This window comes from Rhamphochromis longiceps, linkage group LG5 (genome assembly GCF_057381845.1).
Source record: "Rhamphochromis longiceps isolate RC_006_pf linkage group LG5, R_longiceps_female_GT1.1, whole genome shotgun sequence".
NCBI classification, from domain to species: Eukaryota; Metazoa; Chordata; class Actinopteri; order Cichliformes; family Cichlidae; genus Rhamphochromis; species Rhamphochromis longiceps.
Window position 1 is genome coordinate 12,545,317 of NC_140561.1, and position 13,695 is coordinate 12,559,011.

At 44.2% G+C, this 13,695-nt stretch overlaps 1 protein-coding gene across 3 annotated transcripts; it reads left to right on the forward strand.

The window, feature by feature from the left end:
- Positions 1 to 114: 114 nt before the first annotated feature.
- On the forward strand, positions 115 to 13,474 carry gata2a (GATA binding protein 2a). 3 transcript variants are annotated; one of them, XM_085405897.1, is made up of 6 exons: positions 115 to 810; positions 4,890 to 5,294; positions 6,060 to 6,634; positions 9,318 to 9,476; positions 11,447 to 11,572; positions 12,269 to 13,474. In XM_085405897.1, the coding sequence occupies exons 2-6, from the start codon at positions 5,066 to 5,068 to the stop codon at positions 12,566 to 12,568; spliced, it is 1,389 nt and encodes a 462-aa protein (XP_085262023.1). In that variant the 5' UTR covers positions 115 to 810; positions 4,890 to 5,065; the 3' UTR covers positions 12,569 to 13,474. The 3 variants fall into 3 exon arrangements, with proteins under 3 accessions (XP_085262023.1, XP_085262021.1, XP_085262024.1); XM_085405895.1 differs by lacking the exon at positions 115 to 810 and adding an exon at positions 4,242 to 4,653; XM_085405898.1 differs by lacking the exon at positions 115 to 810 and adding an exon at positions 4,258 to 4,653 and having other exon boundaries at positions 6,060 to 6,635; positions 9,331 to 9,476.
- Positions 13,475 to 13,695: the final 221 nt, after the last annotated feature.

A 13,695-nucleotide genomic window follows, 5' to 3' on the forward strand; every position in this document is an offset into this window, starting at 1 on the left:
GCAATTTCTAAGTTCACTCCCCCGGTCACAAGCCTCAGGTTCAGCCCCAAATTAATCATAATGACTGCGCATTATGCAGCTGGGACAAGTTGGGTTCGGGGACTCTGCTCGCTCCCTTGGTGGCTCCAACATCTAGCGAAGTTCTTTATTTCCCTGCATGTATGTAGACCATATATTAAATCCACAGGCTCAGGTAAGCAGCACATCAGTCTGTCAGGGCAGAGCTCACAGTGACCTCGAGGAACGTTGATATACATTTTAAAAACAAAAGGATGAAATGCTGAAAAGCACGTGAGACACAAGCTATCCTAAAGTATGTTGAGAACCTCTCGGGGACAGGTACCGCTGCCAGTTTTTTGTATTTAACCAGGACCCGGAAGACAGGCTGCTGGCTGACGTGCCATTACGCTGCTGTGTGCCCGCAGCCTCTCACACAGGCACACAAGTTTTTTTTTTCTTCTTCATTTTTTTTTAATGCTCATATTCACAGAGGTTTGGACAGAGCGAGAATAGAGGGGGGATACTGCAGACACTCACCGCTCTCCGCTCCGTGACGACACAGCACACAGAGCAGCGACCATCAGGCCACCGGGTTTTCCATTTAGTCTCGACAGCATCATAAAAACGGGGCAGATCTGGACACCTCTTCGGTTTGGTCGTTCATTTTGCACCGTTATTATTATTGTTATCATTTATTTTTGGAGGAGGAGGAGAAGGAGGGGAGGGCAGAGAAGACGCGAAGCTGCGCAGTGAATCAGATGGTTCCACTTTCTCCGGTTTGACTTTGTCTGCTGTTCAAGACTGGTGGAGGTAAGCCAATTACTGCGTTTTTAAACTATCTGAACTTTAAAATATTATTTATGATTTTATTTTATTTTTATTTGATATTTTGTAATTATATATGAGGCTATTCAAAGTAAGGTACTGGTAATAATAATTGCTACAGGCTCAGCATAAAAAAAGAAAAACGGTTGCTTGTGCATTATTTTCATGGCTACCGAGGAATAAAGTACACTGATCGCACGTGCACTCTTTATGAACTCTTTATTTATAATTATACATCCCCACTGTCACAGATATTTGGATATTAGGCCAAATATAACCCTCCGCAACATCTCTAAAGCGGTACAGTGATATTATATGTTTGATGCAGTCATACGTTGTAATGTATTTTATCATTCATTACTCATATTATTATTCGTCATTATTATTCATATTCACTGCAAGCGCGCTGTTTTTCTTTTAATTTCTACAGCACCGCTTGTTTTTCCCGAATGATCGACCAAAAAAGTTCAAGATTAAGTCCGGGTTAACAAAACGGATGTATGTGTGCCATAGCTTCTTAAAATAAATAAATAAATCCTTTTTAACGTGGCTCACTTTTCGTGTTGCCGTGGGAAGGGTGTTCTGGCCCCGAAAAAGGAAAAGAAAAAAGAAACTAAATTGTTTAGTGTATCATCAGCGAGATATTAGTGACGACAAAGGTATTCAATTGTCACGCTTTAAAACGCATAATGACTCGAGTAACCCTCTTTGATCAGTAGAAGGAACAATCACATCACTACACTGGTGGAGCTGAGACAGGGGGAGGGCTGGTGCGTCTCCGCAGGCACGCAGGAGTGCCTTTCTTTTTCTTCCACCCTCTCTTACCTGTGCTGCTGGGTCTGCTTTATGTGTGCATGATTTAAGAGGCATGGCGTGATTGTGTGTGACTATACAAAGGGTTTTTTTCCTTCCCACTGTCACCAAGTGTTTGCTCATGGAGGCTCTGCGTTACCACGGGGTCTCTCCCTTACAATATAAAGGCAACTGTTGTTAAGATTTGGGGCTGTCTAAATAAAGCTGTGAATTGAATTGAAATGATTACAGCAAAGAACAGTGGCATGAAGATGGAGTTGTGAGTAAACATGGTAAGAGGTCCAAATGTGTTTTTTTTGTTTTTGTATTTATAGCTCCAATAAGTGGTTTTGACTGTAAAACTAGGTTCACCTTGCGGTCCGTAATCACTTTTTGTTGAGTGTGTGCAGTCCATGTTAATGTCCTACCCGTTTTTTCTGAAATGTCATTATTTTTGATTCAAAAATGACTTAAATGGGAGACTGTGCTGCTCTTAGGCTCCCTCTCTCAGCAGTTATATGGTGGGTGCTTGTGTCTATAAAGCCCCCCACCCACCCAGTGCCCTGGCTCGATCTAATTAGCCGTGAGTAAAGGGGACAATAATGCTTCAGCTGGTTTCTGTCATTCTCTTCTCTCTGGCTCTGCTTATCTTCACAAGCCCCACAGTGGCTCTTCACACCCCCATCCCCCCAAAACACACACACACACACACACACACACACACACACACACACACACACACACACACACACACACACAGTTGGGCACACAGTCACACACCTACACTGGATAATGATGGATGACCGTGCCCAATGGGAACAAACAGGTAGATAAAGCCAATCCCATTTAATAACAGCATGGATCGGAATGATAATCTTGTTGTTCATTAGCCACTGTGGCTGCACGGTGATACAGTTGTTGCACACAGTTCTCGCCCAGCTCAGGAGGCGTTGTGCGAGGGGACGCGTTCTCCGCTCTTTGGATGGCATCGCCGGGTGAAACAATACTGCTGTGTCCTTGAGAAAGACAGAGGGAAAAAGGCAACAGCAACTCCCCCACCCCCCGTCCTCTCCCACTAACCCTCCATCACCCTCTCCCATCTTTTTGTTCCAGCAAAGATACAAATGGGATTAATGAAGGTATAAATTACAGAGGGGGTAAATCCTGCTGAGTAATCCATTTGGCAAACATGCAAACAACAATGGGAATACTACAGCAGCTATCCTGAGCCTGACTCACTCTCCCAGTGGTTAACACAGCCAGAATGCAACACAGACCGGCAAGTCTGAGCCACAGTGTGCAGTGTCCTTTCACTGATGGCTACAGGATCAAGAGCATTGCTGCATACTCACTGACGCTCAAACAGAGGGAGTCCTTGTTGCTTAGGGTTCAAGCATGTGACAGCAATTACTGTGCGGCATTAAATTGTGGGTAATTGGTGCAGTATTGTTGATTGATGCAGTGTAAATTACAACACAATATTTGTCACTGACAATTAATAAGCATATTAAGGTAGACTTCACTCCACCTGCCAACTGTGGCTTCTTTTCCACTGGAATGTCAGTTATTGGAGTCGCTGGCCCTCTGCTGCCACACATGTTGTAATTTGTTGATTTTAGGAGTTGACAAGCTCAAAGGGCTGAGCTCATCAACTCGCTGCCTCTGGCAACATGCCCGAGATTTAATGACTGATGACTGACACACACACACAGGCGCGCAGTTATACCGCAGGTATGACATCAAACGTGATTATCGCCTAAATGACCTGTGCCGTGTCATCACGGCAACCCCCCGCAGGCCCCCACCCACACTGCTCAGCTCCTAGTTAGATTTTGTGACGTTGGATCCCGGCGTCGGCGTGGCGGCCAGTCTGTTCAGGGCACCTTCCAATTACTTCTTGTCAATCACACAAACGCAGCGGCAGTGCACGTAGATCTACTTGCGCACAAATAACAGCGCATGTGCTGCTCATTTTACGCACGCTTTCAATAAACAAAGAAATAAATACAAGAAAAAATATAATTGGACAGAAACGCATTTTTTCCCTTTTTGTCTAAAGATTAAATACCCCGCCAGGTTTCATTTTTGTGGGCAGTTTGTGAATGAGCGCATCGGGAGACGCTCTGACTGTCACCCACTGACTTTTCGTACCCTACGTGCAACGTGAGGCCTTGCGCCTATCCCCTTTTGTCTGGCCAAATTATCAACGGGCGTCATTAGAAATGCAAACTATGTTTTGATTGCTCTGCCCCCGAGACAAAAACCACTGTTTTCACAAAAGGAATGTCGTGCTACTAATTAAAGACAATTAGGCGCTCCCAACAATGGGAGGGGGGCAATTCGGGGTCATAAATCGACTCCTCCTCTGTTGGTTTAAGAGGTGCTGAAATTGCTTTTTGTATTTACATGGGGAAGACAACAATCAAAATACTTACGCTTATTGCTAGTAATAAGGATTGATATGCAGCTTTAACCGGTCAACTGTGGCATAAAACCAAAAGACATTCGCAAGTGGGTGCGAATTTTAAATATCACCCACGAGTATTAAAAAAAACGAAAGGTTTAACAATATTTTGTAAATGGGTTTATAGAGACCAAGGGGAGCTACGCCTGCATGGGTACGTTGTAAAAAGCTAACACTGGGCGTAAATTTCACACATTGTTAGGCTCTGTCTTCAGCCCGTCGCTAAAAAGGCAGATTATCAGAGGTCGATTGCTCATTTCGTTTGAGCTTCATGAGCGAAAAAAAAGATCCCCGAGAAATTACACTGCTGATTGATAAGTCTTTTAGTTTTTCGGTGCAGGAAAATGAAAATTGAAAGAAGGAGAGCAGGGACGCATTTAGCCAATTGCGGCAGTGCCCGCTATGATTGGTCCAGACCGACGCCCCGCCCCCCATGGCTTGATATGGGAATTTACTGGCGCCAGCCGCATCAGTCTGCCCCACATCTCATTAATGCGCCTGAGCACTGCAAGGATCAAGAGGTTTACACATCCAGGGCTCTGTATACCATCAGCTGATCACAACTGCAACAGGTATCCAGAGGAGACATTTAAGTGTTTTCTTTATGCGGATACAGGATGCGTTGCTTCGACTTGGAGACAGCGATGTCTTGTTTTTTCCGACTTGTAATGGCAGGAACCCTAAATTGTGCAAAGTTTACTTTACGTGTCACCCGCTATAATTAGATAAAAAAACGAAGGGTGCTTCGATTTTGCATGGAAGGAGAGACGTGTCGTTAAACTAATATGTTGCTTTCGTCTCTTTGCAGGTATCCCAGAGGAGAAGAAGGGAGAGCGAGTTATTTAAGGATTCTATTTCTGCTGTAAATCACAGTTCAGGAACTATATTTTAAGGAGGAATCGACTTCCACTTGGAGGCAAATAAAGCCTAAACAGAGAGGCATTCAAGGGGAGAGGGGAAAAAATAGAGACTGTCAGCTCAGACATGGAGGTCGCAGCGGCAGATCAGTCTCGGTGGATGGCGCACCATCATGCTGTGCTGAACGGTCAGCACCCGGACTCTCACCACCACAGCCTGAGCCACAACTACATGGAGCCCATGGCGCCTTTACTGCCGCAGGACGAGGTTGATATGTTTCTGAACCACTTGGACTCTCAAGGGAACCCCTACTACACCAACTCCCGAGCAAGGGTCACCTACAGCCAAGCACACGGTAAGATGCGCTCAAGTTTACGATCACCAAGTGTGAGGCCAGATAAGATAAGATGTCTGAAAATACAATATAAATACAATTGTATTTAAAAAAATCCATTTATAGATCCATGTTTTAAAAGAGTCGTATAATACCATAATTTTAATGTGTGTGTGTGATATTAAAGGCTAATGATTTTTGTGTGTAAAAAAGCTTATTGCCAGCCTAACAACAAAAGCCTCTGCAGCAATTAGTTAGAAAAAGTCCTTCTTGACTTTCCTGGGTCAATTCACCAACATAAAAGGAATTTCTAACAAATGACAGCAAGAGGAAAGGGAAGTATGTCACTTAACCCCTCTCTGTTGGGGCAGGAGTTTCTGGAGGGAGAGAGGCACTTCCCGGATATAAAATAAAAAGCGCAAATTTACTAATAACAACCTTTAGTCCGAGAGCTGCTGCGGACGAAAAGATAATGCCCAGACAAGGAGCGCTGTTTATTTAACACTTTTGTAGGCTTTCATAATGCTATATCGGCTGCTTTCATTTAATGGAAACTATTTGTAGAGAGGTTACTTAATTTCGATTTAAAAAAAATAAATCTATTATTTAAAATCAACTACGAATATTTTATCTACATCTGGAGCTAAATGTCGGATTTGAGAAATTCAGGGAATTTAACAGGTAAGATTTTTTTTAACTGAGTTGTAAACTAATGATAAGACTTGTGAATTACTGAGAAATTAAAGCAGAATACAGCCATATTAAATAGACTGTTATGGTTTTCAGCTCGCCTCACTGGGAACCAGGTCTGCCGGCCACACCTCATCCACAGCCCCGGTATTCCCTGGCTGGACCCCGGTAAAGCAGCTCTGTCTGCTGCACACCACCACAACGCATGGGCGGTCAGCCACTTCAGCAAACCCGGCCTTCACCCCGCCGGCTCCGGCTACCCCTGTAGTAGCAGCACCGGCACCGCTCCGGTGTCTTCGCTCACTCCAGCGTCGCATTCCAGCCCGCACTTGTACAGTTTCCCCCCTACCCCTCCAAAAGACGTGTCCCCGGACCCCGGCCCTACCTCTCCGACCTCCACCTCAACCAGGATGGATGAGAAAGAGTCGATAAAGTACCAAGTGCCGCTGACGGACGGCATGAAAATGGAGAGCTGCAGTCCGCTCCGCAGCGGCCTGGCCTCGATGAACAGCCAGGCCCCAGCCACGCATCACCCTATCCCAACCTACCCGGCCTACTCTCTCTCTACACCCCACGAATACGGCGGCAGTCTCTTCCATCCCGGCAGCCTGCTCGGCGGGTCCTCGTCCAGCTTTACGCCCAAATGCAAAAGCAAAGCCAGATCGAGCTCAGGTGAGTCTCACGTGTGTTTTGAGCCCCCCTCCCCCCTTTTTCTCATCAGATGGCAGATCAAATCGATAAGGCCTAATTAAATGGTTATGGTTTATTCAGCTGAGCGGTGAAGCGTTGCGCAATATAGGTTAGTTTACACAACCAATCATCGGTTGATGAATATTTCATTGGTCTCCACGTAAAGGTGATATTAGTATTTCCACTATGGTGCGAGCATCATTTTATTCTTTTATTTTCTCTTTCATTTATTCACAGGTGTAATTACATTTATCAATTTCTTAATGCTTGTATTATGTAAACTTCGTGGCTCAGACTTGTTGCTCCAGTGAGTTGCTTATACGGAAAAAAGAGCGATAATTTCCACATCGGACACTGTCAAGTCTTATTTCACCCATTACACTTTTTTTCATACTTGTGTGATTCATTCTCTTAAAATCTCAGTGTAATCGAGGCGAATAGGCAAAAAATAGAGAACGAAAGTGGGATTATATAAATTTTGGGACTGACTGGTTATTCATATGTATATGTTTTTATATATAAATAACAACTAAACGATGCATATAAACTGGTTAAGTATATGTTTTTAAAAATAAGTGAAATAATTTAGCCGCTTTTTGAGCAGAGAGAAAAAAGTCCAACACTGACATTTTTTTTACACACTAACTTTACATTCAGACGCCACACCATCAACGGTGCTCAGGCAGGTACATGTTCGTGCCACAGGCTTGTTTTCTTTTAAACGTGGCCTTTATTGCGCTTAAAAAACGAGGGAGTCACGACGCCCTGGCTCCTGCCATATCCTGTATACCTCCAAGTGAACAAATCACGACCTCCACCCCGCCCACCGCTCTCCCCAGCACTAACAAAGCACAGGCGACAGAGCCCTGCTGTTTGTGTTTTTAAGCACGGCCTTGGCCCGCTGTGCTGACATGAAGTGGAGGGGCGAGCAAGTTCACAGCAGATCTGATTCTCCGTGAAGATGAGAGTGCATTCTGGTGCAATGAGCAACCATGGATTTTTAAAAAAGGACTCAAGCAGTTTCCCATTTCCCCTTAATTTTAAAGACATTAAAATGTTCATAATAAAGCAGCATATTTTCTGACTGTCTGGACAGGATTTTGATTCAATATGCTGCATGTGCTGGGAGTCAAATTTAAGGGGGGATACTTAGACTTTATGCCTGACACTAATGGGCAGACATTTGAAAAAACAACTCAGCCTGCTTAATGAGTGTGTAATTTCCCTACATTGTTCCAGCTGTGGTGCACTGAGTTACTGGACAAAAGAAAGAATGGACGTGAAATAACAAAAAATGCAGTGTATTAACAAATTGTTCCAAATGTAGCTTTGCAATTATCTGCATTGTCATCCTTTGTCGCCGTGCTTTTTAACACACCTGGGGAATGCTCGGTGCCTGATAATACTGAGCGAATATGAGCTGTTGTGGTGGAGAAATGTTATACTGTGACATTTAAAAGAGCCTGACCAGACTGTGCCTGAATCAGCAACACAAACATATCTGCCACGACGTTAGAAAAAGAAAAAAAAGGCTCTTATCTATCAAAGTCAATGTCCAGTGCCAGTAATTGTGATTGATTGTTGGACAAAATGCCACAATGACATTTTCTCTGTCAGCACGAATACCTCACGGTACGGCTTCCTGTTGAACTGGCCCTCAAACCCACAGCTCCTTCCCCTCGTGCAGCTCACCTTATGCACGGAGCTGTTTCGCCTTCCCATTTGTTTTTCGTATTTCAACACTGAGCATTGTGCAAGGCAAAAAGTTGTAAGTCATTGTGGGCGAATATGTAAAACATATTAATGAGACTGCTTGTGTGTGGTCGCTTGACTTGTGAAATTCTTTAAGGGGAAGAGAAGGGAGGTACGAAAACACAAGAAATGCATTTCAAAAGGAACCTAGCCTTTTTTTTTTCCTTTTTGCTCAGGTCAGGTCCTATTGTGGTGCAAGGGTGGGACTTTGGGTGTCGCTGGCATTATAACAGAAATAATGAGGTGATGCTCTAGGGAGAGGGGAACACCTGAATTAAATGAGCTTTGGTTCAGCAACAGGCTGTTTGAAGTCAAACCTGAACGGGGGAAGAAAAACTTGTGGGAATAGTTTTTCTTTAAGCAGCTTGTACAGAAGAGAATGCGCACACACAGGACACTGACTATTGATCCAGTCACCAAGAATGATAGAAACTATATTACAACTTGTGCTGATACAATGCTGTCTCACTGCTGTTTCTGACACCAACCAGCACGCAAGCTTCTCATCAAACACTTTCCGACACATTTAATACCACCTACACACACTTACTTTCCTCTCGTGGGTGCCCACTAAGCTGATCAATAATGTAGGCTTAATTTGATGGTGTGTCTTACTCTTCTTGTTGGACACCTCTGGACATGTTCTGGCTGTCTGTGGCCTCCCCACTCCAGATCAATTTACATAGAGGTGTCTGTGTCCTGGGCAGCCGTGCACACTTGGTACACCTGCACACTGATATGGATGTTTGTCACTACCCCAATTTTTGACTTCATATTACAAGGCCATCTGAGGTCATGCACCACTCTACTATAACTACCTGACCAGGTTGTGCTACACAGCTGCTATATGCTGCTCCACAAAGAGGGGGGAACTTTTTAATTATATAAAATTTCCTTTTGTCTCCTCCTCTTGAACTATATGCAGAGGGCCGTGAATGTGTAAACTGTGGTGCTACGTCCACCCCGCTGTGGCGGCGGGACGGTACCGGCCACTACCTGTGCAACGCCTGCGGACTGTACCACAAGATGAACGGCCAGAACCGACCACTTATCAAGCCCAAACGGAGACTGGTGAGTCCTACATCTCGCTCCATCCCCTCACTCTGAGAGAAGGCACCCAAATATGAGCACAAAGCAGATGCCGGCAGCACAATTCCAGGAAAGTTATATTTTCCCTATGATCTTCCTGGAATTGTTTGTCCCTCTCACCCCCCGATGATCCGCCTTCATGGCCTGTTACAATACTGCTACTATTGCCATTGTTCCTGCTATCATTATTGCTGGTACTTCTGATACTGTTACTGATACCAATGCCCATGCTGCTTTAGTTAACACCATGCTTGAGTAAATGAAAGGCAGCAATGACAGAGAGGAATCCTGTGGTGGCTGTGCCATGTTGCAGAGCTGCTCAGTCTTTATTCACAATAAACCTGCTAAAAACGGGGCTATCTATCTATCTATCTATCTATCTATCTATCTATCTATCTATCTATCTATCTATCTATCTAGTATGCTTTATATATATTTTGTTAAAATATTTTATAGATATAATTTGTAATCAAATTGCATAATAATAATAATAATAATAATACTAATAATAATAATACTAATAATAATAATAATAATGTGCCGATTTATATTAATTAAGGTATTAAAAAAATAAGGTCTAAACTAATAAATTGTTTTGAGCTGCGTAACCTTTGACTTCGTTCACACAACCTCATTATGATGGCTCTGATGGTCTTCATTAACACTTTCTGCTAAATTCGAAAAATTACACCGCATTTTTTTTTCCTGAAATACTAAAACTCGTTTTTGAAATGATCGTTTTTCGTGTTGTTTCTTGACGATTTCCACGTCGTTCCTATTCGTAAAAGAGAAAAAAAGTCCATTACATTTTCCACTGGGTCGGCCCATGTGGCTGTAGCTTTTGCATTTTCAGCTCAAGTGTTTTTCAGAGTTGTGTTCAAAGGGGCATCCAGTTGTTTCCTATCCGGATATCTGGCCGGCCCAGATAAGGAAGTCAGGCTCCCGGCTGTTTCCGCCTTCAACCAGCGCTCTGCATTCTCTATGGCTAGACTGACATATACTATAAAGAGATTATCACAACACTGGAGGAGCCGCTTATGTGTGAAGAGACAGACCGCGAGGGGCGGGGACTGGAAAATAAATGGATTTATGTTGTTCTCTCGTTTGTCATTATCGGTGGGCAGTGCTAGGCTTAACGCACAGTCGCTTTGCATTTTTTAAATTTAAATTATGATGCATTTATATTTTACCTCATATGAAAATGACCTGGGTTGTTGTTGCTGCTGCTACTCGCCAGGTAAACAGCAACGACTGCACCTGAAATGAATTAAAAGACTAACCTGGATGCTGCACGCACGGCACGGAACCGGAGGCTCCTTGCATGTGAAGCTAATGCTTTTCATTATGTGTGGAAAATCGATCCGTAATGGGCACGGCGGCATATTGTCAGACAGGACACCGTGTCTCACACGACTCGCAGCCCATTTTTTTTCTTGGATCGTAATAAAATGCAGAGTTTACGCAGGACCTCCATTAATAGGATACTTATCATTAAATAAAATTACTAGCGGGTCTGTAGAGTAGCGTGAGAGACGTCTGCAGGGGGGGGAGAAAGAAAAAAATGGCTCCATGTCTTATTGCACAAATTACAAAATTTGATCATAGTTGTAGCGGGCGACATACATGTAATTGATTCAATAGAGAAGTTAAGTAATTTCTCCAGTCTGTGTGTCGCTTCTTTTGATGTTTGTCTGCACATATTTGTGCGGTCAGAGATGGGACCTCACGTGCCGCCGTTTAAGAAGTTTAAGAAAAACCTCCCGTTAACTTTCCCGTCGTGTCGCACATTTTCTGGGATAAGGTATCAGTGTTACGGCTTTATTTTAATCTAAATGATGCTTCTGCTGCTGCTAATGGTTCAGACGAAATCTACTGTGATGCGCCTGCGCTGACCTCCCTTCCACAAGTGACCGAGTTTAGTATTTATGATGCATTTTTCCTGCTTCCTTCAGTCCGCTGCTAGACGTGCAGGCACCTGCTGTGCAAACTGCCAGACCACCACCACCACCCTTTGGAGGCGCAACGGGAACGGAGATCCGGTGTGCAACGCCTGCGGCCTTTACTTTAAACTGCACAATGTAAGTAGCTTCGGGAGGGGGGGGAGAAAAATGAGTGTGGGGTTTGGAATGGAAGGAGGAGGGGAGGGCTGCTGGTCCTTAACTGGTTAAGTGGGCGGACAGCTCGTATCGATTTAGGAGCACAGAAAGTGAGAGTGGGGAGGCAAAGCCTGCTCACACTGTCGAGCAGAACCCACCGGGCGGCTTTTTTATTAAACCATCGTTGTTTCAATGGGGGGCGTTACTCCCCAGAGAGGCTGCCGGGTGGGACTGTCATTCAGTGTAACGGCGTCGGTTACACTGATGAGGATTTGTCTGCTGGCTGCTCCTTTCAGAGCCCAGCCTGGTCCTCATCCCGGTGTATTCATTAATGAGCACTGTGGTTCTGTTTGGTTTGGACAATTAAACAAAAGATTTAAAAAAACCCACACGCCCCTGACTCGCTTTATAATGGAGCTATATATGCAAAACAGCTGCTCATTATTTATAGCCTTTTATGAATAACGCTGAGGTTATTCATAAAAGGCTATTGGGATAGTAAAAAAACAGTAAACATGCAACATGTGACATATTTCTGCTAAGATTTAAAATAAAGAGGCTGTAAAGGAGCTGTGACAGTAACCTAAACCTAAATGTCTACAATGCTGTATTCACACTGTCAGTGGTGCTTTTGTTCGCCACGCCTGAGCTAATGTGCTGCTCTTCTGCTCTTCACAGGTCAACAGACCTCTGACCATGAAGAAAGAAGGCATCCAGACACGCAACCGCAAGATGTCCAGCAAGTCCAAGAGGAACAAACGATCAGGGGACGGCTTTGACGAGCTCTCCAAATGCATGCAGGACAAGGCCTCTCCCTTTGGTGGTGCGCCTGGCCTCGCCAGTCACATGACCCACATGGGTCACCTGCCCCCCTTCAGCCACTCGGGACACATGCTGCCAACGCCCACGCCCATTCACCCTTCATTCGGTCACCCCCACCACTCCAATCGCTCGCCGGTCTGGGCTGAGCCTCACTGAGGCCTTTTCAGACCCAGAGCCCCCCTCGCCTGTAGGAGTCATCACATCGCCATAAACACTAAATGGCCTCCCGAGTCACGACAGCTGAGCAGCCTTGTTTCGTGTACAGTGGTTGTAGGGAAAAGACTTTCAGTCGGACTTGATGACTTATGGCTGCGTCACGGCTGACTTCACTGATGAGCCGCTGCGGAGAGCGAGACTTAAGTGGACTCTGTAAAGAGCTAATGTGAGGAGGGGTTCGTTAGTCCTTGGGTGACAGGGGATAGCAGGATTGGAGATGTTTGTCATTCTTTTTTTGCTTATTTTTTACTAAGTCACTTTGGTACCCACCTCTCCTTGATCCTGCAACAGGAAACTCATGAGAGGGCTTAAAAAGAACCGCTGTTTTCACCTCACGACCATCTCATTATATACTGAGACACACGCGCCCTGTCCATCCCCAGGCTGTCGTTCACGACTGCTCCTCAGTGCTGGAAGTCTTCAGACTGGCTAAACAGACTGCCGCAGAAGTCATGCGCCCCTGTTCCTGACCAGTCAGATCCAACCAACAGTACACCCCAAAACCAGTGCCCCTCTAACATGCTGGATTGTACACACCACCTGTTTTTGATAACAGAGTTTTATGAAAACAAAGCAAACAAACAAACAAAAAAAACGCAGTAAATAGAGTGTTTATAAATGCTTAATTGCTATTATTGTTGTTATATTGTTATAATTATTGCTACGATAATTTATTTTCACTCTTTAAGCTTTTGTCCAACACAAGGAAAACGTCTGATTTTAATTTTGTGGTTATTATGTAAAGAAAACACTGACCTGTCTTAGATGAAAAAGTCCCTGAGCTGTACGTTTTTATCATTTTTCCATCTCACACAGAAAAGGAAATAAAGTTTAATACTGAGGTAAGATCTGTCTCTATCCTTATACGCTGCACACATTCCAACTGACAAAGGGCAGTAAAGAGAAGAAAAACAGCGTGACCACTCCTTGCCTTTAAAAAAACCCAACTTCTATACCTGAGCCCAGTTTGTTTTTAAACTACTCCTGCTATGTTGGTGGATTTCTCATTGTGATTCTGTTTGTTTAAGGTTTGATAATGTACCTCTTTGATAGAACACATCATGTGT